Source organism: Suncus etruscus, chromosome 7 (assembly GCF_024139225.1).
Source record: "Suncus etruscus isolate mSunEtr1 chromosome 7, mSunEtr1.pri.cur, whole genome shotgun sequence".
Taxonomy (NCBI): Eukaryota; Metazoa; Chordata; class Mammalia; order Eulipotyphla; family Soricidae; genus Suncus; species Suncus etruscus.
Genome location: NC_064854.1, coordinates 49,405,888 through 49,433,093, shown reverse-complemented (window position 1 = coordinate 49,433,093; position 27,206 = coordinate 49,405,888). Strand labels below are relative to the sequence as shown.

The window sequence follows — 27,206 nt, the reverse complement described above, 5'->3', positions numbered from 1 at the left end:
AGTCTATGATAAGATCAACAGAAACAACTTAAGAATCATTGGAGTCCCAGAGACCCAGGAAGAAAATTTCCAGGAAGAATCAATGGTCAAGAACTTCATTTAAAGAGAAACTTCCAGAACTAAAGAATATATGTGATCAAATCCTGCATGCCCGAAGAGTACCAACCAAAAGAGACCCCAGAAAAACCACCCCAAGACACATCCTAGTCACAATGACAAATCCCACAGATAGAGACAGGAATTCTGAAAACAGCAAGATCAAAAGGGGAAATCATGTTCAAGCAAGCTTCCCTGAGATTTACAGCAGACCTGTCACCAGAAACGCTCAATGCCAGAAAGCAGTGGTGGGATATTGTGACAAGACTGAATGAAATGAATGCTTCACCCAGAATACTATACCCAGCAAAACTCACTTTCCGGTTTGATGGAAGAATACATGGTTTCACAGACAAAAAACAGCTCAGAAACTTCACAGACACAAAACCAGTCTTAAGAGAAAAAACTGAAAGACCTAATCTAAGACAAGACTACCCAAAGACACACCCAAATTTGGAAATAAAGATGGCGTTTAAATCCAGGACAATTCTTTCTCTCAACGTCAATGACTAATGACACCAGTTAAGAGGACACAGATGGGCTAAATGGATTCAAAAAACTCAATCCAACCTTCTGCTGCCTACAAGAAACGCACCTGAATAGTCAGAACAAACATAGACTCAAAATAAAAGGCTGGAGAAAAGTTATCCAAGCAAACAACACCCATAAAAAAGCGGATTGGCAGTACTAATATCAGAATAATGCAAACTTTATACGTCAGGAAAGGTTGTAAGGTGGACAAAGTACGGACATTTTTATATTAATCAAGGGGGTACTGTAGAGCAGGAAGAATTCACTCTCCTAAACATATATGCACCGAGATGAGGGGCCAGCAAAATATTTAATACAACTGCTGACAAATCTGAAAAATAATATCAACAACAACACAATAATTTGTGGGGGACCTAAACACGGCTTGTCAACACTGGACAGGTCCAACCAGACTGAAACCCAACAAGAATATACTAGACCTGAGGAGAGAAATGGAAGAAAGAGGCCTAGTGGATATATATAGGACACTCCATCCCCAGAAACCTGGATACACATTCTTCTCCAATGTACATGGGACATTCTCCAGGATTAGACTACATGCTGGCACATAAAACATACCTCCATAAGATCAAGAGGATAAAAATTTTGCAGACTACCTTCGCTGACCACAAGGCTCTGAAATTATTTGTGAACTCCAAAGGGACTCAGAAGAAACACTTTAACACCTGGAAGTTAAACAGCCTCATGCTCAATAACCAGTGGGTCCGAGATGAAATCAAGGAGGAAATAAAAAGGTTCCTGGAAACAAATGACAATAAAGACACAAACTCTCAGAACTTATGGGACACAGCAAAGAAGCAGTACTGAGAGGAAAATTTATAGCTTTGCAAGCACACATCAGGAAGGAAGAAGGAGCTTACCTGAGTAGCTTAATGACACAGCTAATAGAACATAGAAAATGCTCAACAAAAGGGACCCAAGAACAGGAAGACAGAAGGAAATAACAAAGCTGAGAGCAGAAATCAACGAAGTGGAAACTCAAAAAACAATCCGAAAGATCAACGAAAGCAGAAGTTGGTTCTTTGAAAAAATAAACAAGATTGATAGAACAGCTGGCAAACCTAACAAAGAAAGAGAGAGAGAGAAACTTGATAACTCGTATCAGGAATGAAAAAGGAGAGATCACTACTGATATGACAGAGATTCAAAAGGGTAATCAGAAACTACTTTGAAAAACTCTACGCCACTAAAAATGAGAACCTGGAAGAAAATGGATAATTTCTTGGACTCTTATAATCTTCCACGGTTTGAAGGAGAGGAGTAGCATATCTAAACACCCCCATCACCATTGATGAAATTAAAACAGTAATCAAATGTCTGCCGAAAACAAAAGCCCAGGTCCAGATGGATTCACTAATGAATTCTATCAAACTTTCCAAGAGAACTACTGCCAATCTTGGCAAGGACTCTTTCATGAAATTGAACAAACAGAAACACTTCCAATAGCTTTTATGAAGCCAACATCACCTTGATACCTAAACCAGACAGAGACGCTACCAAAAAAGAAAATTACAGACCAATATCACTGATGAATGCAGATGCAAAGATCCTCAACAAAATCCTGGCAAATAGGATTCAATGCCTCATTAAGAAGATCATCCACTACGATCAAGTAGGTTTCATCCCAGGAATGCAAGGCTGGTTTAACATCCGTAAATCTATCAACATAATACACAACATCAATAACAAGAAAAATAAAAAACCACATGATCATATCAATAGATGCAGAGAAAGCATTTGATAAGGTCCAACACCCATTCTTGATCAAAACTCTCAGCAAGATGGGAATGGAGGGAACCTTTTCTCAATATAGTGAAGGCCATCTACCACAAGCCAGTGGCAAATATTATCGCTCAATGGAGAAAAAACTGAAAGCCTTCCCTCTAAATTCTGGCACTAGACAAGGCTTGTCCTCTCTCACCACTTCCTATTCAACATAGCACTGGAAGTTACTTGCTATAGCGATTAGGCAAGAAACGGGATATCAAGGGAATCCAGATAGGAAAGGAAGAAGTCAAGCTCTCACTGTTTGCAGATGACATGATACTCTACTTAGAAAACCCTAAAGACTCTATCAAAAAGCTTCTAGAAACAATAGACTCATATAGCAAGGTGGCAGGCTACAAAATTAACACACAAAAATCAATGGCCTTTCTATACACCAACAGTAATAAAGAAGAAATGGACATTAAGCAAACAACCCCATTCACAATAGTACCACCACAAACTCAAATATCTTGGAATCAACTTGACTAAATATGTGAAGGACCTATACAAAAGAAAACTATAAAACCTCTGCTCCAAGAAATAAGAGAGGACACACGGAAAATGGAAACACATACCCTGCTCATGGATTGGCAGGATTAACATAATCAAAATGTCAATACTCCCCAAGGCATTATACAGATTTAATGCCATCCCTCTAAAGATACCCATGACATTCTTCAAAGAAGTGGATCAGACACTTTTGAAATCATTTGGAACAATAAAACACCCTCGAATAGCTAAAGCAATCATTGGGAAAAAGAATATGGGAGGAATTACTTTTCCCAACTTTAAACTGTACTACAAAGCAACAGTTATCAAAACAGCATGGTATTGGAATAAGGATAGGTCCTCAGATCAGTGGAATAGGCTTGAATACTCAGAAAATGTTCCCCAGAGATACAACCATCTAATTTTTGATAAAGGAGCAGGAAATCCTAAATGGAGCAGGGAAAGCCTCTTCAACAAGTGGTGTTGGCACAATTGGATAGCCACTTGCAAAAAATTAAACTTAGACCACCCAGCTAACATCATGTACAAAAGGTAAAATCCAAATGGATTAAAGGACCTCGATATCAGCCCCAAAACCATAAGATATATAGAAGACAGCACATAGGCAAAACACTACAGGACATTACAGCATCTTCAAGGAGGAAACTGCACTCTCCAAGCAAGTGAAAGCAGAGATTAACAGATGGGAATATATTAAGCTGAGAAGCTTCTGCACCTCAAAGGAAATAGTGCCCAGGATACAAGAGCCACCCACTGAGTGGGAGAAACTATTCACCCAATACCCATCAGATAAGGGGCTAATCTCCAAAATATACAAGGCACTGACAGAACTTTACAAGAAAAAAACATCTAACCCCATCAAAAAATGGGGAGAAGAAATGAACAGACACTTTGACAAAGAAGAAATACGCATGGCCAAAAGACACATGAAAAAATGTTCCACATCACTAATCATCAGGGAGATGCAAATCAAAACAACGATGAGATACCACCTCACACCCCAGAGAATGGCACACATCACAAAGAATGAGAATAAACAGTGTTGGCGGGGATGTGGAGAGAAAGGAACTCTTATCCACTGCTGGTGGGAATGCTGTCTAGTTCAACCTTTATGGAAAGCGATATGGAGATTCCTCCAAAAACTGGAAATCGAGCTCCCATACGATCCAGCTATACCACTCCTAGGAATATACACCTAGGAACACAAAAATACAATACAAAAAACCCCTTCCTTACACCTATATTCATTGCAGCTCTATTTACCATAGCAAGGACTCTGGAAACAACCAAGATGCCCTTCAACAGATGAATGGCTAAAGAAACTGTGGTACATATACACAATGGAAATATTATGCAGCTGTCAGGAGAGATGAAGTCATGAAATTTTCCTATACATGGATGTACATGGAATCTATTATGCTGAGTGAAATAAGTCAGAGAGAGAGAGAGAAAAACGCAGAATGGTCTCACTCATCTATGGGTTTTAAGAAAAATGAAAGACACCCTTGTAATAATAATTTTCAGGACACAAAGAGAAAAGAGCTGGAAGTTCCAGCTCACCTCAGGAAGCTCACCACAAAGAGTGATGAGTTTAGTTAGAGAAATAACTACATTTGAACTGTTCCTAATATTGAGAATGTAATGAGGGAAATGTAGAGCCTGTTTAGGGTACAGGCGGGGGGTTGGGTGGGGAGGAGGGTGATTTGGGACTTGGGTGATGGGAATGTTGCAACTGGTGATGGGTGGTGTTCCTTTTATGACTGAAACCGCAGAACACAATCATGTATGTAATCAAGGGTGTTTAAATAAAAAAAAAAATTTAGAAAAAAAAAAAAAAAAAAAAAAAAGAACATCAACAAACATGTTTCTCACTGAGTAGGTGATACAAAAGGTCACCCCAGGAATGGGAGAAACTATTAGCATAGCATCAATATGGTGCTAATATCTAAGATAGTACAAGATACTGACAGAACTTAACAAGAAAAAATATCTAACCCCATTTAAAAATGGGGAGTAAAATTGAACAGACATTTCCTCAAAGAAGAAATGCAAATGGCCAAAAGGTACACTGAAAAATGCTTCACATCACTAATAATCAGGAAGATGAAAATCAAAACAATGAAATATCATGTCATGCCACAGATATCGGCACACATCCACAAAAAACAAACAAACAAACAAAAACAAGAACAACTATTGATGGCGTGGATGCAGGGAGTAAGGAACTCTCATTCACTGCTAGTGGGAGTGCCATCTAGTCCAACCTTTCTGGAAAACAATATAGATATTCCTCAAAAAACTGGAAATTGGGGCCAGAGAGATAGCATAGAGGTAAGGCATTTGCCTTGTATGCAGAAGGACAGTGGTTCAAATCCCGGCATCCCATATGGTCCCAGAGCCTGCCAGGAGCGATTTCTGAGTGTAGAGCTAGGAGTAACCCCTGAGTGTTGCTGGGTGTGACCCCAAAAAAAACAAAATGAAAACAAAAAAAAAAAACCCTGGAAACAGAGCTCCCATATGATTCAGCAATATTATTCCTAAGGTTATACCCTAGAAACACAAAAACACAACACAAAAAATGCCCTCCGCACTTCTATGTTTATTGCAGCACTATTTATAATAGCCAAAATCTGCAAACAACCCAGACGCCTGACAACTGATGAGTTGCTAAAGAAATTGTGGTGCATATAACACAATAGAATACTACGCAGCTGTCAGAAAAAATAAAGTAATGAAAATTTTCAAATATATATATATATATGTATATATATGGACATGGAAACTATTATGCTGAATGAAATAAGTCAGAAGGAGGAAGCATGGACACCTTATGTCTCTGTTTTAAATAAGGAACCTCGGCTGCTACCTAACCCTAAGGAATCATTATATGTATGTTAACCAGTTCCTAAGTGAGTATGATCTACCTAAAACGAAAGTTCTTGAAGGTCAGAGACATAGAAGAATATGAACTTTATGTGAACTTTACATGTATTAAAATGAAGTGTTGCTGGAGAAAGTGAAGTTTTTTTCTCTGACTGATGAATCATTCATTTTCTTTCAAGGAAATAAACTTGGAATGTGTAGTTTGATTTAAAAAAAGACATTATTTTTTTTACCAACTATGTACATTTCTATGCAAAAATAAAGAAGAAAAAATAAAGCATGATAATAAGTTTCATTTTATTAACATCACTCTGTGGCCTCTGCTTTTTAAAATCATACAATATTTAAAGCATTTTTATTTCATTCTAAAATTCTTCACTTTGAGGAAGAAAATAATACCACAAAGTCTTCTTAAATGTTTTGGCATATGATGACTAACAATTATATGAAAATTTTCTTTAATTAAAATGAGGTAGAGGAAACAGGAATCCAAAACCTCTTTGAGCTTTACATATAGGCAAAAATAGAATACAATATTCTAATACAGATGATAATAACTAACTCAACATTTATTAGGAATTATTCAAACATCTCCTATGTAGTATCCTATTAGTTGCTATGAATTTCCAATTGTGTATGTGTGATGTCAGCTGTAAAATTCAAGTTCTCACATACATACAAAGCATGGCAAGTACTCTACCACTCAGCTGTAACTCCAGCTGAAAATTCCAAAATTCTATACTACAGTGGGCATTTCTTTCCTACAGAGGAAAAGGAAGGTCCAACGAGCAAATTGCAATTCAAACATCAGACTTAACTATCATTGAACAAATACTCTCCAGAATTAAACTTACCTGTGACTTTGTCCCATAGGGAATCTCAGTCTTTTTTCCTGAAAGATGAAATGAATCATTCTTGCTCTCATAGGAATACCTTGGGATACAATCTAAAATAAAAACAATTTTTTTAATTTTGATAATATAGAATCATAAATATAAAGTATTGTTTTAAAAATGTGACTTTTATGTATTTCCAAGCAATTAAAATTCATAATACTAAAAGAACATACAAGTATAATAGAAATTTAATTAAAACTATTTGTGCAAATTTTGATTGACTTTTTAAACATTATATATTTTTTATTTTCTTAGCATTTATTTACTCTAAATGAGTATTAGAGTTAAGGAAGTTGTTTGTTTTCAGATAGTTTGACTGATTTTTATCACGATCATGTTGTAAATCATATCACAGATAAAACCTAGGACTTCTAAATCTCAATTGCATTCTTTTCTTCACATATACAATTAAAATATATTGTAAAATGCAAATGGATCCTGAATATTTCCATTTAACTTGCTTAATATTTTAAGACCCACATTGTTAGCAAAGATACTATCAGAAATATGAATAAATATGTAATGATATATATATATAATTATAACTCAGCATGTCGCAGGCTAAAAAGAATCTCAGCAACATACAAACCCATAAGGAAAAAATATGCTATAGGTTCACTATTTTATATACAAACTTAGAGGCCAGGGCGGGTGGCGCTGGAGGTAAGGTGCCTGCCTTGCCTGCGCTAGCCTAGGAGTGGACCGTGGGTTCGATCCCCCCGTTGTCCCATATGGTCCCCCAAGAAGCCAGGAGCAACTTCTGAGCGCATAGCCAGGAGTAACCCCCTGAGCGTCACAGGGTGTGGCCCAAAAACCAAAAACCAAAAAAAAAAAAAAAAACAAAAACTTAGAGCTCACAGGTTTCAAAATTCCAAAGTTCTCAAATCAGATAGATACTTATGTTTTGGGGCATCATTGACATTCAAACTGCATATTCCAAATAAATTAAACACAATTTCTGCTACAAATCATAATCTCTACTAAATAATAGTTTCTGTCACTGTTTTTGCCATACCTGCTTGGGCCCACGATTTACTCCTAACTCTCTCTCAGGTGTTACTACTGAAAGGGTTCTGGGAACCATATGGGATATGGAAAATCAAACCCAGGTGGGTCATGAGCAAGGCAAACACCTTACCCTTACTAATCTCTGGCTCCAACAAAATTACTTTTTGGGAGGGGAAACACCCTGGCAGCGCCTTAGGGTTTACTTTCAGCTCTGCTCTCATAAATTGCTCTTAGCAGGCTCGGGTGATCCTATGGTATAACCGAGAATCCAATCAAGGTCTGTCAGGGTCAGGCCTCATGCAAGGCAAAAATGTCCTACCACTGTACTATCTCTCCTGCTCCAAAATTACTTATTTTTAAGTCTACACAGGCTAAACTGTTTAATGAAAAGCGTTCCGAGGTTTCAGTATTTTTTTAAGTAGTACAAACTTGTTTGTAAATTACTATGCACCTATATAATGTAAATAAGTAGAAACTGACTCCCAGCTTTTTATCTTGGATGCCACGTAGGAGTTAAGTTCCATAGGCAGAGATCCTACTATTCAACATTAATTAAGAGCAATTAATTAGGTGAATGTGCAATAGCCTCCGACATGCTAACCCCAAATCTCAAAAGCCCCTTTAAGCCTCCTGCCTTCTCCCTGCCCCCTGCCCCCCCCCCCCCCGTGACTTAAAAGGTCAAAGAGTGGCCCTTTGGGCAAATTTCAATAGTTTAAAAAGCTTTGTAAAAGAAATTTCATGCAGTTAGTCTTGTCATTTCATGTCAGAAGTATTTAGTGTTTTATAAAATCAAGATCATGCAATTGTTGAAAATAGCATGTACTTGTATTCACTCTTTTAAAAAAGTATTAAAGGGTACCTGATCTTCGAGGCCAACAGCTTTCAAAGCTTGTCGTCCTTCTATAAGAACAGGGCCAAGTTAATGCTTCTTCCACGTGAAAATTTAGCCACTCGAAGATCTAAGGCAGTGGAAATAGACTACGTGTTATTCAGACCTTCCTTTAATAGGATGAACAGCTGGTACAATCAAAGCTAAACTAAAAATATATTGTTCACTCTTTTTTTTTAAAAAAAATTGCAAATAGTAAATGTATATTAAATTTACATGATTTAGTTTCTTAATACATCATTTCCATTTTTTAAATAATTTTTTGTAAGTTATAAATATAGAGATAAAAGAATCAGAACCACATCACACCAGATTACCATTTTTTTCTTACCTTCCCTAGCTTCATATACATCCACTTGGAAATTCCTTTTTGCTAGGAAACATGCATTTAATGATCCAACCTGGAATCAAAGCATTTTGTTTCATGTTTTTATCTGAGGTCACAAATAATGAGAAATTTTACTGGTAAAATTGGACATTATGTGTCTATGCCTTACTATATTAGTCATCATACTCAGTCACTGTTAGAAAGCACCATTTACAAAGCAATGGAATTAATTCAAGATTAAATGTTATGACTTCCAGGAGGCAGGGAAACAATAGTACAGTGGGGGTAGGGCATTACTTAATATTGCAAATACAAATGCCGCTACCCAGCTGACTGGGTTTTTAATCTCTAGCACCCCAAATGTTCTCCCAAACCTGCCAGAAGTGATCCCAAGCACTGTGTGAGAGTAAAAACCTGAGCACTGCCTGGTGTGGCACCCCCCAAAATTAGAATAATGATATGACTTGAGAGGTAGCGTCCCATTTTTTTTCTTTGACTTTTTGGGGGGACAAGACTTTAGGCAAATTTGTGGTACCAGAGGTGATGCTTAGGGAAACTTGTGGTGCTAAAGATAAAATCTGGATTTCCTGCTTGCAAAGCCTATGCATTAGTTCAATTAGTTTCTTACTTTAGATCTCCTCTAAATCTTATTTTACAGTGATATATAGTTTTTAAGAAAGTTATGAAACATGCACGTTTTATGAAGGTAATAGAAAAACATGAAGTAATAAAAAACATGGTCACAAAATATATCAGAACCCATAATTCCCCACCTCCCCACGTAGAATCACCAGCTTTTAACTTTGAGGCAAATGTGACTTTCCTAGTAAGTTATCCTATTGACTTTTTTTTTTTTTTTTTTCCTATTGACTTTTTAAAACAATTCGGTTAACATTGGCTCATAAGTGTATTGTTTTAGAGGTACATTTCCACATCTTTAAAATTTATCTTAGTAGAGGCTTGAGAAATAGAATTGAGGTAAGGCGTTTTCCTTTCCCTCCCTTGTTTTCTCCTCTATTTGAGAGGCGGACTAGATAATTCGAGTTATGTGGTTTTGTTTGAGAAAAAGAAAAGCAATAGAATGGGGTAAATAAATAAACAAATAAATAAATAAAATAAGCTGAAAATGGGCGGAGTCCTTCTACAGGCTTTCAACCTCAGTTTGAGAGAGGTAATTTGAAAAAGGTAATTGAAACACCACAACAATACAGAAAGAAAGTATCAAATTAAATATCCAGTGAGCACTACAGCAATAAAGACAAGCACCACACAATAGTCTCTGTCTAATATCAAACCATGCCGGAGTGCAAAAAGAAAGATAAAGATAAAATAAAATAAAATTGGAAACATCAACTTTAATATCTACACAAAATAAAGAAGTCAAAAAAATCAGTCAATCAATATATGTAGATAAAATGATTATTTTTGTGGCTTTTTTATTATCTTTTTTCCCCTGCATAGGCACAATAAACTATTGGGGATATTATAGAGGGAATTCCCTTGGACTAGGTGATACAGGGTTTTCTCCACCCCTGAAGAATACTGTCAAGGATTAACTATAGACTTCCTTTGCATGATCATTTTACTCTCCCCTCAGTGCTTCTTTGAGGTTCTAGCATTTCTGCTTCTTCAAGTGTCATTTTAATCCATCTTCTGTAGTTGGTGGTCTTGGTCATTACGCTGCTCCTAGGATGGAGCCTGGGATAGAGTCTTCGTTATGTTTTCGAAGACCCGTTCAGTTGCGGTTGTCTCAGTCAGATCTCTGGAATTGGAGATCTTGTTTGTTGAACAGATCATAGACCAAAAGCTAGGCTAGAGCTTGTTGTTGTTGTTGTTGTTGTTGTTGGTCCTGGAATACATACTGTCCAGTCCTGGCTGTTAACAGTCATCTGTAGAGTAGCACTATCTTGCTTTTGCACAGATCAATGGTTGACATGTCTTCTGATTTTGTCTTATCGTTGGCTGGTTGAGGGAAGGACAACTTGCTCTTAGATCAAGTTTGTTCCATTTCCTCATTGTCAGGTATCAATTTAGAACTGGCACATGTTTGGTGTCAGAGCAGCATTATGAATGCCCTGGAGGGGATTTGGTTCCTGGAGCTGTTTGTGTTTCTAGTGTCTGGGATCCAGGATTCAAGGCTGTATGGTCGTGCCTATTTCCCTGGGGTTTAAGTTGGTTCATAGTTACATACGTTCAGGGTGGGAGATGCCCCTGTGTTGTATAAAAAGGTATAAAGTTTTTATCCCTAGTAGATAAGAGCTTGTTTTTACACGAAAAATTTCCCCTTTTTTTAATAAGCCTCTGCAAGAAGTTGGTGCTACATTATATTGCTAGTGGATTTAGGGGTGGAGAGAGAAAACAGAAACACGACAAAAACTAAAAATATATTATGCTCACACATATCTAAAAGAAAAAAGTTTCTTAAAAAAAAGATTAAATAAAAAGATGCAATTAAAGGAATAAAGTAGGGGCGAGGAGAGATAGCATGGAGGCAAGGTGTCTGTCCTTCCTGCAGAAGGACAGTGGCTCAAATATCCCAGCATCATGGTCCCCTGTGCCCACCAAGGGGTGACCTCTGGGTATAGAGCCAGGAGCCCCCCCACCCCGAGTGATGCCAGGTGTGACCCAAAAGAATTCAAAACAAATCAAATTAAAATAACAAAAACTAAAGCAAAACAAATAAAACAAAACATAACAAAATGAACAAGAAAAGAAAAAAAAAAGAAAAGTGAGGAAAGTGATACAGGAGATTACATTTGGGGGAAAAACAGGATAAGAGGTAGTGTTATATAGGTCTAGACTTATGATGAAAATATAGGCTTCCCCTATGTCTTTTGATATTTCCTTGTGAGGGTGCTGGCTCCAAGCAAGGAGGTCTTGGATAGAGTTCTTGCAGTGGGGGTCCTTTCGGAGCTAGGTCCAGTATCAAGCCACAGTCCACATTAGGGAGAAGTGATTAGGAGGGCCACATTGCATGAGTCAGTCGGGTTCGTTGTATTTTCTTTTCTTTTCTTTTTCTTTTTTTTGTTTTTGTTTTTGTTTTTTGTTTGTTTGTTTGTTTTTTGGGCCACACCCGTTTGACGCTCAGGGGTTATTCCTGGCTATGCGCTCAGAAAATCGCCCCTGGCTTGGGGGGACCAAATGGAACGCCAGGGGTCCGAACTGTGGTCCCTCCTACGCTAGCACTTGCAAAGCAGACACCTTACCTCTAGCGCCACCTTCCCGGCCCCGTGTTGGTTGTTATTTTCTTGCCGGGAACTCGGTGTGAGTTTGAGTGGGTGTCTCTTCACTTGGGTAATGGGTACTGGTTCGTTGGGGGTAGGAGATCGGTCTTGAGTGCTGTCTGCAGGTCCCAGAAACCTCAGGGAGCGTGTTGGGGGAGGGGCTTAGACAGAGCTATAAGTAAATATTTTTTACTAGGATTTTTTATTAGGTCACAGGAATTATTGGTCAAAGGTTTATGTATCTTCACCTTTATTATGCCAAAACTATTTCAAAATTTTGTACTAGAATATTCTCGTCACCATCACTTGCCTTTATTCAATATATAAGAAGGGCAAAGTGGTGGAGAAGTGTAGTTTTAAATATTCAGATAATTAATTAAGAAATTAAACTTTTTTACTATTAGTGACTTGGATCTATTTTTTTATTAGATAAAACCCTAATGATGCAGATCTCCTCTTTTGTAAGCTAATTTTTAAAAAATCGTTTTTATAAAGTGCTGTTTACAAATAAGATTTTTTTTTTTATCTTTTATTGGTCTGTTTCTCTGTTGGTTGTCAGAGTTATTCATAAATTTTGTTTGCAGGATAGTTCCAATTTAAATTTTTTCAAATTAATCTTGAATTCTGTGGATTACTAACAAACTCTAGTGTATTTTGAGTATGAGAAGGCCATTATTCAAACTAATTATAAATATACTTTAATGAAGTAATATGTATTTCTTTATTATTGCTAATATGCTTTATATCTTGATTTTTTCCTTTTTTTAATTTTTTTTATTTGGGGGCCACGCCCAGTGATGCTCAGGAGGCTTATTTATGGCTCTATACTCAAAGATCACTCTGTAGTGTTCCAGGAGCCATACACAAACTGAAGTGGATCACATGCAGGACAAGCACTTTTGCCCTATGCTACTTCTTCAGTCCTGCCTTGTTTAAGGAATCTCTCCATTTTGATAGTGAAAATTTTTTTTTCTTTTCTTTTTATTAAAGGTTTACAGGTATTGCCTTCCGAAGAGATTTATTAAGTTTTGCTATTTATTGTCACATTATTAACAACTTAAATTTGGTAATTTATATTAAAATTTCACAATTAAATTTTATTTAATTTTATTAGTTAATATTCAAAATATTAGTTAATATAGCTTTAAGTTTCTATTACTGTCTAGTTTTATTCATTAATTTCTGATCATTCCATATTTTCTTCTTGTGGAATAAAAATCAGTAAACAAGTTAGATTTTCTCAAACCTCCATCTAGTCTGTCTTCTACATCTGACATTAGTTAGTGGCAAAAACTTTGTTCAATCACTAAGATATTTCTTGAATTCATGAATATAAATATTTTAATATAGCTTTGTGCATATTTCAAAGTATCTCAGAATCAACAGAACCAAGTTGAAATTGTGATTTTTCCCACTTGTACTTTGTTGATTCTCTCCTCATATTTTTTATTAGGGAATCATACTCTTAACAATCTAGCCATCCAGTTTCTCAAGCTAAATCTCTAATGGCCTTCTTTCCCTTGTTCTTATACCTAATTCATTTCATGTTATTCATAATTTGAATTTATAACGTTTTTCCCAACTACTTTTCTCCTTTAATTTTTACCACATCTGCTTCTGTGGTTATAATCTGTTTTTGACAAGATCAATTTTTTTTTTATTCTACCAGATTTGTTAAGTCCAGAACTCAGGATCCTCCACGCGAATGGACCACCAGGGAGAGACAGGCTAGTAACGTAAAATGCAGTGAGTTTATTCCAGCATGCTGGTGTCCAATATCTCCTAAGAAATAAGGGACCTAAGAATGGCTCACATGTCAATTTAAAAGGGTACACAGGCTCAATCTCTTGAGGATCCCCACCTCTGGGTAATCGATCTTTTAAAATGATTGGTCCTTTGTACAAGGTTGGGCTTGAATTGGTTGTAGTTTCAAATGTCGCATCAGACAGAGCTGGGGTGAGCTGTACACCCCCAGATCCAGGGTGTGTTGTCATCTGTCAGCTGCTGTTTAGTCTTTAGCATGTATTTCTTGGCATGATTTACCCTCCTAGGGTCTGGTTCCAGGAACTGGAAGTTTTGGGCCTAGTCTTTCTGCCTTAAAACTGCAGCCTGTCATGGCTGCACTTAGGCTCACAGGCAAAACCAGGTTATAGTAGTTAACTTCCTCAAGCAAGCAGAGTACAGAAGCTATAAGCATTGTTCTCTATAAAGGAACAACCATATTCTTTTTGTTTGTTTGTTTTATTTTGTTTTTCGGGCCACACCACGCGTTGATGCTCAGGGGTTACTCCTGGCTAAGCACTCAGAAATAGCCTTTGGCTTGGGGGGAACCGTATGGGACGTCAGGGGATCGATCCACAGTCCTTCCTTGGCTAGCGCTTGCAAGGCAGACACCTTACCTCTAGCACTACCTCGCCAGCCCCAGGAAATACCATATTCTAACCTCAACATTTAGCTCATAGTTAACTAGTTAGTTAGATCCTAACATACAGTTAATTCTAAATCTTAGATCCTAACATGCAGTTAATTCTAAATCTTAGATCCTAATATTATTAACAGCGAAGCCAGTGATTCTGGAACATGCCTAGGAGCAAAGAACTGGTAGCAGTACATAATAGGAAATTTTTGGCAGAATTTTACAGACTCACAAATCCAGAAGGACAAAATGCTAAATACAGAGTTCAAAATATACCACCTAATTTTTACACTGTTTGAATAAGATATTATCAAACTTTAGGTCAAGATCCTAAATAAAATTAGCTTATAAGTAACCATTCCTTAGGGAATCATTGAATTGAATTGGACTCATCTTGAAATTTTGGTTAAGCTATTGCTTCATAACAGAAGCCATCAAAACCATTTTCAGAGGTTAAAATACATTAAGTTGTCATAAGTATCAATTATAGCCATAAATTTAAAATATACAAATTTGCTTGTATGTTTCTTTATGTCCAGTCTTGCTCTTTTTGTTAGTACACAAGCATTGTATTTGTTGCCATGCTTTCCTACCACAATTTGACACATACTAAAATATAGGTCAAGACTTTTCTCTTTTCTATCTATACCTAATAAGTACCACTAGATCTAAATTTTACTACCTCTAAGAATTCTCAATGCACTCTAATTGCTTAAGTTCAGAGTCCTCAGTGCTACAAAGTTCTTCCACGAAAATAGGCAAGCTTTGAATATGCCCTCCAGATTCACAAGTAGACGTTTCCTAATTAACCTAATTTTCTCTGAGTAGGAGTTCATTTGGAGATAGACACTTACAGAAGCAATTAAGTAAAAGCAAGAAAAATAAGGAAGGTGTTATTATAATATAATTGTTGTCCTTATCAAAAGGAAGAATTTGAACACAAAGAGAAAAAGAAAGGAAGATATGATGGTAAAAAAAAAGAAGATAAGATGGTCTTCAGAAATGGGTTTAGATGGCCTATAAACCAAAGAGAAAAGCCTGAAGCCCTCTATCTCCAAAAATCCCTACCATTACATTTGAAAAAAAGCATTATTTGATACTTGTCTAATATTTTCTTAGACAGTATAGATTATATTTTTCAGTGAAATTTGTAACTTACCAGTAGGTCAAAATTTATTGAACACTTATGATTAATTAATTTTTTATTAAATCTTATTAATCTTGAGACTACTAAGCTAAGTCTTTGTGCCTAATAATATATTAAGTTAAAAGAGATAAATGTAGTAGACTGTATCTTTTTTAAAAATGGATATAATAAAAACATACAGGAAATAAGCAGTGGTTAATATTACATAAATACAGGCCAAAAACCATAATGAAATATCAACTAACATTGACCAACTTCAAGAAAAAATGAGAGCAACAAATATAGCTGAGGATTTTGGGAAAAAAATTTTGTTATAGTGTCATTGGAAATGTACATTGGTGCAAGCTCTATGAAAAATAATTTGAGATTCTTTAAACAAACAACAAATGGAGATTATTTCTTAGAAGACACTCTTCTCCTACCAAAAGAATCTTCCCGCCCTTTTTCCCATTCCTTCCTTTCTTTAATAAAAATATTTTCTGAATTTGGAAGGAAGAAAGCAAGAGGAGGAGGAGGAGGAGAGGGAGGGGAGGAAGGAGGTGGAAGATGAAGAGGAGAAAGGAGGGGCGGAAAAAAAGAGGAGGGAGAAAAGAGAAGAAAAAATAAAGACTGGGGGAAAAAAAACAGAAATACAGTATGATCCAAAAATATTATTTTGTGGTGGAAGCGATGAACACTATACAATAAGATATGAAGGTACTGGGGGATATGCATGGAGGTAAGGCGTTTGCCTTTCATGCAGAAGGATGGTGGTTGGAATCCCTGCATCCCATATGGTCCCGGGAGGCTGCCAGGGGCAAATTTCTGAGCTAGAGCCAGGAGTAATCCCTGAGCGCTGCCGGGTGTGAGCCCCCAAAAAATACCAAAAAAAAAAAAAAAGATATGAAGGGTACTATATCTTAATATCTCGATATATCTAATATTTACCTAATATTATTGAATGTCATATATTTAATAATATTGCAAACTTATAAAAACAATAGAAAGGAATGAGGGGCAAAATAGTCAGATTTCTATCTTCTATTGAATTGGAGCATCCTACATCTCTTTTATTTATTTATTTGTTTTGGTTTTGGGCCACACCCAGAGACGCTCAGGGGTTACTCTGGCTATGTGCTCAGAAATCGCTACTGGCTTGGGGGGACCATATGGGACGTTGGAGGATCAAATCATGATCCTTTCTAGGCTAACGCGTGCAAAGCAGAGACGCCTTACGCCTTGCACCACCACTCTGGCCCATACATTCTCTTTTATAATGTGATGCTAGAATTCTTCAAGAGATCGATTTTTTTTTTAACTCTCTTGAATTCGGTAGGCTGATAAAATAAATAAATAGGCTTGATAAATAAAATGACCAGAGCAACACTTGGATGTTCCCAATCATATTTTTTAGCTGGCCTTGAAATTTCCTGAAGCAAATATGCAAAAATATCTGGAGACTATTGTGTGAGAATTCTAAATAATATAAACAGATCAAATAAAGTTGCTCCAATAAAGAATCTCAGCTGGACTCTCTGACAGCAGTAAGCATTGTGAGACTAGAAGTAAGGCATCTTGGATGCAAATATTCAAAAGAAGTATATTAGAAGGATATAAATTCTTTTGAACTTCAAAAGAACTTTCAAAGAATACAAAAATGATTCTTTGGAGAGTATTTATCATGTCCCTAAATATAACAAGATTTCTTGCTAGGCATTAAATGTCATTCAAAGAAAATACATGAGTGTACAGAACTCAGGTATTTCAAAGCCTTGCCTTGATTGAATCTTTTTTTTTTTTTTTAATAATTCTAGGGCTGGAGAGATAATACAGTGTTTGTGGCAAGTCCAGGTTTTATCCTATGGCATCTTATATGGTCCCCCGAGCCAACCAGAACTGAGTAATAACCCCTGAGTATGGACATATTTAGCCCCCAAACAAAAAATATTATTTAATATTTTATAATTGTATTTATATTTATAATATAATAAATAATATAAAATATATTAACTATTATAGATATCTTCTATAGTACATATTTTATCATAGGTAATCAGATATACTAGATACCAAGAACAAGATATAACTTGGCTTCTCAAGAGCACTCAATTATAACCAGGGTTGATCAATATACTGTAGCAAGAGGCTAAATTAGCAAACAGGTGTGAGATTGAATTGACTGCCACAATGTATACTGAAAAAAGCAGCAATGACCTAAATGACCTAAAAGCAAGAATTGCAGAAAACTTATAGACATATAGAATCAAAAGCTATAACATTCTAAGTGTCAGCCTAACAGGTTCATTTTTAATTTTGGTTGTTAAAGTTTGGGTCTCATGATTTCACTGTTGTTGACTCAGGTTTGGATATTTAGTTTTGTCCTTTCTTTTTCTTTTTCTTTTTTTTTTTTTTTTTTTTTTTTGGTTTTTGGGCCACACCCGGCGGTGCTCAGGGGTTACTCCTGGCTGTCTGTTCAGAAATAGCTCCTGGCAGGCACGGGGGACCATATGGGACACCGGAATTCGAACCAACCACCTTTGGTCCTGCTGCTTGCAAGGCAAACGCCGCTGTGCATCTCTCTGGGCCCAGTTTTGTCCTTTCTTAACACACCAATACTCTGAGGACCTTTTTTCCCCTAACCCCCCATTGTTATTTGTTTTTTCTCCTCCTCCACTCAATTCTTTCCTTCTCCTCACTATAATCTGGGACCTAGGTATTCTTTTTGTTTGTTTGTTTGTTTTTTGTTTTGGTTTTTTTGGGCCACACCCCAGCGGTTGCTCAGGGGGTTACTCCTGGCTGTCGGCTCAGAAATAGCTCCTGGCAGGCACTGGGGATGCATATGGGACCACCGGGATTCGATACCAACCACCTTTGGTCCTGATCGGCTGCTTGCAAGGCAAAGGCCGCTGTGCTATCTCTCCAGGCCCGACCTAGGTATTCTTATCAATCCCCGTTTAAAACCATTAATTTCTCATGCAGTTAGTCTAAATAGCACATTAAGTGATATCATTCTGTAATTTATCCTTTCTTCTGGCTTACTTCATTTAACATAATACCTTTCCAGTTCATCCATGTTTCAGAAAATTGTATTATTGCATCATGTCAGCTATGTACATGCATCACATCTTCTAAGATCCACTATCTATTTTTGGACATCTAGGTTTATTCCAACTGTTTAGTTTATTGTACTGAGTGCTATTGATCAATCGTGGTGGTGAACACATATTTTTTTGGAGGAGTATTTTTGGAGAAGTGTGTTTTTGATATATGCCATCCTCACTGGTATAAGATGATATCTCATTGCTGTCTTGATTTTGGGTTTCCCTAATAATAAGTGACGATGAGCATTGTTTTATGTGTCTGTTGGTCATCTGTTGATCTTCCTCTGAGTGGTATCTGTTCATTTTCTGTGTACCATTTTTAATAAGGCTTTTGTGATTTGTAAGTTAACCTTTGTAAGTAATCTGATTAACCTAGATATCAACCCTTTATCTGATGTGTTGAGTGAAAATATTTTCTTCCATTTAGTTAGCTCTCTCTTCATTTTTAGCCCTTGTTTGTTTTGCCATACAGGAAACTTTTTAGTGTGTTGTAGTTTAAATGTATTTAGATTTGTTTCTATAGTCCTTGCCACTAGCATTATATTGTTAAAAACTACTTTGAGGTCTAGGTTTAGAATGTTCTGCCTATGTTTTCCTCGATGTACTTTTTGAGCTCAGGTCTGATCTCAAATTCTTTAAACCCACATTGAATTGACTTTTGTGTAAGGTGTGAGAGTATGATTTAGTTTTAGTATGCATGTTATCCAATGTGTCCCACACCATTTGTTAAAAAGGCTGTCTTTTCTTTCATTCAAGTTCTTTAAAAATTAAATGGACCTATACTTGAGACTTTGTTATTGGATATACTGTTCTGACTCATTGGTCAAAAGTTCATTTTTTTTTCCATTACTATGCTATTTTGATTCCTAGGTACCTAATTATTTGGGGGCACTATTTCAAAAAATAAATAGACTCTGATCTATTTTTTCTCTGAGTCATTATTTATATAAATGAATGCTACTGATTTTTGTGTATTGTCTTTTTAGTCAGCCAATTTTTCTCTATTAATTTATTGTTCCTTAGGGGCCTTTTGGTAGACTCTTTAGCATCTTCAATGTATATCATCATGGCATCTGCAAATAGAGATAATTTGGCTTCCTTTTTTCCAATTTGGACTTCTTTTATTTTCTTCTCTTTCCTGATTGATTGCCATTGCTAGGGTTTCTAATACTTATGTTGAGTAAAAGTGAAGACAGTGGACATCTTTGCTTTTTTGCCTAACTTCACTGGGAAGTTTTAGTTTTTCACCACATTAAGAATAATATTGGATATTGAATTTTTTATAGATAGAAATTACTATCTTGAGGAAGGTTCCTTTCAAACCAAATTTGCTGAGGGGACAGTTAGGGAATGCTTATTGGATCATATCAAATGGTTTCTCTGCATCTATTGTTTATCATCATATAATTTTTATCTTTTCTTTTACTGATGTGGTGTATGATGTTGACTGATTTGAGTATATTAAACCATTCTTGCATCCCCAGGATAAAACCCACTTGATCATGTTATATTACTCTTTGATGTGCTGTTGAATTTGGTTTGCTAAGATTTTTGTTGAAGAATATTGCAAACATGTTCATCAGTGAGATTGGTCTATTAATTTTGTCTCTTTGTAGTATCTCTGTCAGCTTTGGCAATCAGTGGTAATGTTAGTTCATAAAGGCAATACTGAATTTTTTTAGTTTAAATCTGTTTCGGAACATTTGACTTGTTTCCAAGTTGTGACTATTGAAAATAGCATTGCAGTGAACATAGAAAGATGCATATATATTTTTGAACTAATGTTTTGTGTTCTAAAGATACATGACAAAGAAATTAGAAACATGATGTCATATATGTGATAGTTCTTTTTCAAATATTTTGAAAATTTTCACATTACTTTTTTTGAAGCTAAACCAGACATCATTTTCACCAACAATGAACTGCATCCTCAGCAAGAACTTGTTGAAAAATGGTAGATTTAATTTATAAATGCTAAACTTAATAGATAAGGTCATAATGAATATCAACCTATCACCTTTAAGCAATAAATGTTTAATTAATAAAAATATAATATTAAATGTGTGGCTTTTCTATAAGAATCATAGGTTTCTGAGTTTGCTGCTATAATTTGCATTTTTTGATATTTACTTAGTCATGGAACTAATGCTTCATCTTAGAAGCCTCATCTTTGACCATAATAAGAACTAGATTGTTACTGTACTCACTATTAAATAAGTACATAAAAGTCATACTTTATTTGTAACTATGCTCAGGTTACCATATGTTGTAGCAAATATTGTTTCACATTTAAACTTTACCCTCAAGTTTTTTACCCATTTATATTGTTTGTATTTTGACCTCTATGGCCAAACAGTTTCCTTGATAATTTTCTTCTTTGAAGAAGATAGGGTTAATGTTCCACTTGTTTTCTATGGGTCTTGCTTAGAAAATTTTGCTGATGATATACTCCCTAGTTCAGATCTTTCTTTGAATGCCACTCTTCTGATTATTAAAATTCTCTTTATGAATTTCTGCACGTCAACATTCAGGTAATTCAATTTATTCTAATCCCTCAAACTTTAAAAACCTTGTCACCTTTTGCATTCCATATTTTGGAGAATACCAACTCTACCTATTAGTTAACACATGCAGTGTTAACAATTAATTACATTTTGCACTTCCCTATAGATATTTAGTTAGTCAATTAATTCTATTAACTGATACTCTTAAATCTTTTTTAAAATAGATCTACCCATACATCTCATGATGAGGACCTCTCATGACCTTTCACTTGACATACTGTAATACTTTTTTCTAATTTTTTGCTTCCCCTTCTGCAGGTCTTTCCCTACATATTCAAGTTCAGTTTTTTCAAAAAGAAAAGTAAAATTTTTATGTGACATGAAAGTCTTAAATATGATCCTAGTTTTATTTCAGTTCATCTCCTATTATTAATATGTATTAGCTATAAAAGGAAATGTTTAACCTTAAGATTATATGTAATCTTATTATATATATATAAATGATATATAATTTTGTTTGTAAAATAATAAAGTTATTAATACTCTAAAATTGTCCACCCAAGGGAAAAATTGAAGTGAAAGGGAACGATCTTCAGAAACTTTCTGAGATCAACACACTACAAATCTACTTCACTAATTCTTAGGGCTTTCAAATGGGGTAAGGAGTAGGAAGAATTTGTATCAATGTGAAAGGGAGTTGCTTGATCTTTTGTTTTAGAATGCTGCAGAGTACATAAGAAATTTGAACATAAGTGGGGCAACATATTTCTGTTTTGTTTTTTGCAGGTTTAATAAACTCCAGATTTGAGAAGATTTCCTGTCTTGAGAAACTAAGTTAAACTTCTAATTGTTTTCAGTTTATCATTAGGTTGCAGTACAATTATTCTCTAATTAAATGTTTTCTAATATCACTTTTAAGAAATAGCTATTGCTGCTATTTGCAATTTGTACATATTTTTTAATTCCTGTTGTAATATTTTAACTAGAATCTTTTTGTTAAATATGAATCTCTTGTTCTTATCTTTTATTAGCCCACTTCTACAACATTGAATCCAAATAACTTGGGATCTTTGACAATTTCTCTTACTCTTTTATTTACTATATACTAAGTAAAAGACATTACCTATTTTGGGATAGAATTCGTTGCTAGATAAAAGTTTATATCCTGAGGCCACTGCGAGAGGACATTTATCTGGCTCACTGGGCGTTTTTGCCCCAGGCTTGTTTGTTTGTTTGTTTGTTTGTTTTTACTTTGTTAGAGTAGAAAAAACGTCTCCTTCCTTAGGGTCCCCAGGTATTTCAAGAAGACACTTACAAGACCATAGCAAAGAACAAAGGCGAGATTTTTTTTATTTCTGGAGCATCAGGGTCAGATGCCCAAGGCCCCCTTTTGGATTAGGACAAAGGACCCTGAACAAAGACCAAGCAGGGTTTTTATAGGGAACATTGAAACAAGAACAGTTTCATTCTACCCTTTTTTAGGTTACATCAGTCTTGCATCCGTTACATTCTTATGACACTTTAACTTACTGGAAAAAATATAACATTTTTATAAAGGGATGTGGCTAGCCATAAATCGGGGGTCTCTGTCTTAGATAAGCAGAGCCTACTCAGCTTGGTGGGAGAAGCAGGACTTAAGGTCGTGGCTAGTCATAAATCGGGGGTTTCCTGTCAGATAAGCAGAGCTTATTCAACTTGGTGTGGAAAGCAGGAGCTTAAGGATGTGACTAGCCATAAATTGGGTTCTCTGTCTCAGATAAGCAGAGCTTACTCAACTTGGTGGGAAAATAGGACTTAAGGAGAGAGAAGCGCATACAACTGTACGTAGGCTTAGAGGATGGTGGGGGTGGCTGAGGTTACACAATATTATATTAAATGTATTAGGGGTCCTTTAATATTCTCCCTTTTCAATTTCAAAATAATATATATACAGTGTACATAAGATTTTGTTTATAGTATTTTTCTTTAAAAAAAACATAGTGCTATCCTCCAATGGTCTGAGGGAGCAGTGAACTGGGGGCCTGTTTAAAAGTTTGAGACCCCTGCACCAAAGACTTTCCAAATTAGCTTCCTCTTCCCTTCTTTGAGATGTAAATCCCTCTTTGAGATGTAAAGACCCATTTATGCTTGACTAGCAATTAGATAGCTATTTTGTTGTTTAAAATCTGACCTTCCTCACAGGTTGGTTGACACTGAACAATAGTGTACCTAGATCAACTTCAGAGAGCTCAGTCTAAGTGGCTTTGAGCCCTCTTGTTTTTTTTTAATTCTGTGGTGCTCCTGTTCAGGACCTGTTCACTTGGTGCTGAACTCCAGCAAGGAGTAAAACCCTGAGTGTTACATGGTGTGGCCCAAACAAAATTAAAAAGCAAGCAAACAAACAAAAATGTTTATATCCTACTTGTAATGAACGTTTTAATAAATGAGTAAAAAAATAAATGAATGTGCAAAATAAGAGTGTGTGGTAATTCCAGGACAAAGATACATATAAATAAGTAAATAAATAATATAAATAAGTATTCCCATGGTAAAGATAAATATAAAAGCAAAAGTAAGCAAAATGAACATGTTCAGTTCATGCAGAATCTTTGGAGGAGTTGACTTTACTTATTATGGGAAATAATTAGAATGGGCTTATGTCAAGAATAGTAATTCTCAAACATATTCTTTACCAGTATTTTTCTGACTTTAGCATTGGGGATGGACTATGCATAAGATAAGAGGAAGTTTGGTGAATTTTGTCCCTCTCAAAGAGAATATCTCAAATCACATTCTAAACAGATACCTCCTAACTTTTTCTATAGAGTTATTCTGTTTGTATGCATTCTCTTAGTATTTGTCTCTAACTGAAATTATTAGCTTTTTGGCACATTACAGATACTAAAGATTTTGTTGAACTATATTAATGTTAGAAAGATTTTTGAATGAAGCCTTATATGAAGAAATTAAATTAAAATGAAGAATTAAAATATAAAATATATGTCTCATTTTATGTACTGACCAACATGACTTGTGATCATATTAAGAGTACAAAAAATAACACTAGGGAACTGTATAGTACTTTGGACCAATAAGAAAAGTAATGAAATATAAATAATATCGTAATTATTACAAAATATGATAATTTTTATGTAGCTTAGGGTCAGTTTCTAGCTATATTAGATATTTTTGTTGAATAAATAAATGAAATCTATAAGTCAAAAGCTAAAAAATTATTATCTAAAAGTGAATTTGATTGAACCTTTAAGAAAAAGGGGGGATAATTATTATTTCATATTAGTTCTATGAAGGGGTTAAACAGTATCATTTACCTGAGACAGTTCCTACATTCAACAACTAGGCTTTTAGTACAGTATCCCAAACTAGAGTCAATGACACTAAAAACAAGAGGTCCCCAGTTTTAGCAACCAAACTGAAAAAATGTGCCAACAGAATAGTCTCACTCATTTATGGATTTTAAGAAAAATAAAGACATTCTTGCAATAATTTTCAGAGACAAAAGAGGAGGAGGGCTGGAAGTTCCAGCTCACTACATGAAGCTTACCACAAAGAGTGATGAATGCAGATAGAGAAATAACTACATTGAGAACTATCATAATGGGCCTGGAGAGATAGCACAGTGGCGTTTGCCTTGTAAGCAGCCGATCCAGGACCAAAGGTGGTTGGTTCGAATCCCGGTGTCCCATATGGTACCCCGTGCCTGCCAGGAGCTATTTCTGAGCAGACAACCAGGAGTAACCCCTGAAGGACTCAATGGTGGGATGAGGTCCACAAAAACTCAAAAAAAAAAACAAGAGAAACTATCATCACAATGTAACATGAAAGAGGAACGTATAAATCTGTCTAGAGTACTGATGGGGTGGAGAGGGTTTGGGAGGAGTGGAGATTTGGGACATGGTGATGGGAATGTTGCACAGGTGAAGCGGGGGTGTTCTTTACATGACTGAACAAGCCAAATAACAGATCATGAGTGTAATCAAGGATGTATTAAATAAAGATAATAATAAAACAATAAAAAATAAAGAAAAAAAAAAAGGAAACTGTGCCTGTGTAAGTGTAGTAGGCTGGCAATTGAAGAGGCTTGGGGGAGAAGGAAAACCTGGGAACCCTTGTAGAAGAAATAAGGACACTGGGTGTTGGAATTGGTGAGAAAACAGAAAGGTCTAAAATACAACTATGAAAGTAGTTTTATAAATAGTAATGGTACTTTAATAAATTTAAAAAATTAGTGATAATTGAAGATGAGTTGATATCCTTTCATTTAACTAGTAAGTAGGTTTAGAGTAAATCCCTTCCTCTTATAGGTGGAGACCTTCTGGCTTTAGATGTCTTCATTAAGCTAGCAGTTAAATCAAGTTATCAAAAATTTTATTTTCAATTACTCCAAATATCTAATGAACATCTAACATGAAACTTTGCATTAGCTTTATTTTTTCTTGAACCTATTATTGTGACTTCTGTATATTAGCCTGTATAAGCTGAATAAATTAACTAAGTTAGAGTAAAACATTTTCATTACAATAATTATTTAGACTAAGTATCTGATTTAAAAAAACAATATGAGGGTAAAATCAAACTCGAATTAACTCTATTTTCTCTTCTTAGAAATGCTAGAATAATGCCAAAATAGCAAAAAAGAAAACCTTAAAAATTTAATAAAAATAACTACCCTTTTTAGATATAAGCAAAATAGAGGTATATACCATATTTAAATTGATGTATTTAAAATATCAAAGAATTTTTCACAGGAACAATGAACCTGTCTATAAATGATTAATAGTGACCTTTAAGAATAATGATAAGATAATAAAATATATCCAATATATATTCTTACCAACCCACCGCCAATGAAAGCTATTTTATTCCTTTTATTTTCAGATGAATCCATAACTGCCAAACTGTTTTTTATATCCTCGTAGCTCCTGCCAGTAAAAAATTGTCTCATACACATGGAATTTCCCCCATTGCATTATACTGTCCAAAGCCCTGCATTTGTGAGCCAATAGAAAATGTTTTTGAGCTAATTTGCATTGAACCAGGAAGAGGTATTTAACCCAATTTTTAGCCAAACAACAATCAACTAGGCTTTAAGATTTGTGAAATATAAAATTCACTGGAGAAACTATATTAAGTGTTAAATCAGATTATTTTTATAGCAGAGTTTTACGGGCTTCTGTTGTATTTTTAGTTTCATTTTCATTCTATTCATTCATGAATAAAATTTCACTATTTTTGGTTCCTAAGTGTCTTATATTTCTCTCTGTAGTAAGAGAGCAGGGTTCACAATGAGTTAATGACTTGTTTCTGTTATGATTAAGATTGGTCATTTAAATAAAATAAGTCAAGAGAGTCTTCCTTGATTGTCCTTAAAAGTCTACTTTGTAAAATATGTCAAAATTGCCTCCTGAACAAGATTTAATTGTGCAACTAACCATACTATTTTATTTTATTTTTTTTTTCATTGGGGTTAGAAAACTTAAAACATACTTACCTATCTATCTATCTATCTATCTATCTATCTATCTATCTATCTATCTATCTATCTATCTATCTATCTATCTATCTATCATCTATCTATCATCTATCTCTACCTATCTATCTCAATTATATCTCAAAATATCAAATATATCTCAAAAAATATCTCAATTTGAATTAAAATTTCTTCTCCCAGAATATTAGGTGGTATGACACAAAAGTAAAATGTAAAAGATTCCACTTCTTTACTTTCTAGTGAAACCTGGGAGAATTAAGGTTGGATTTTTCTTTTGATACAGATCAAAGAATATTATTAAATAGTGACCCCTTGTGGCTAGTAAATTGGGTTTCAAGAAAACTTTGCTATTGGGTAATTTTATTTATTTTGAGAAAGTAAATAGAGTGACAGGCTATGAAATTTAAAAGGGGAG

The 27,206-nt window shown here is 35.2% G+C and overlaps 1 protein-coding gene across 1 annotated transcript in view; it reads right to left on the bottom strand.

The window, feature by feature from the left end:
- Positions 1-26,223, bottom strand: part of KMO (kynurenine 3-monooxygenase) — a 61,288-nt gene extending 35,065 nt beyond the window's left edge. The window contains 6 exon segments of the mRNA XM_049776527.1: positions 6,663-6,710; positions 6,713-6,754; positions 8,572-8,619; positions 8,622-8,671; positions 8,933-9,002; positions 26,135-26,223. Coding sequence (XP_049632484.1) covers positions 6,663-6,710; positions 6,713-6,754; positions 8,572-8,619; positions 8,622-8,671; positions 8,933-9,002; positions 26,135-26,188 — 312 coding nt within the window. The 5' untranslated portion in view covers positions 26,189-26,223.
- Positions 26,224-27,206: the final 983 nt, after the last annotated feature.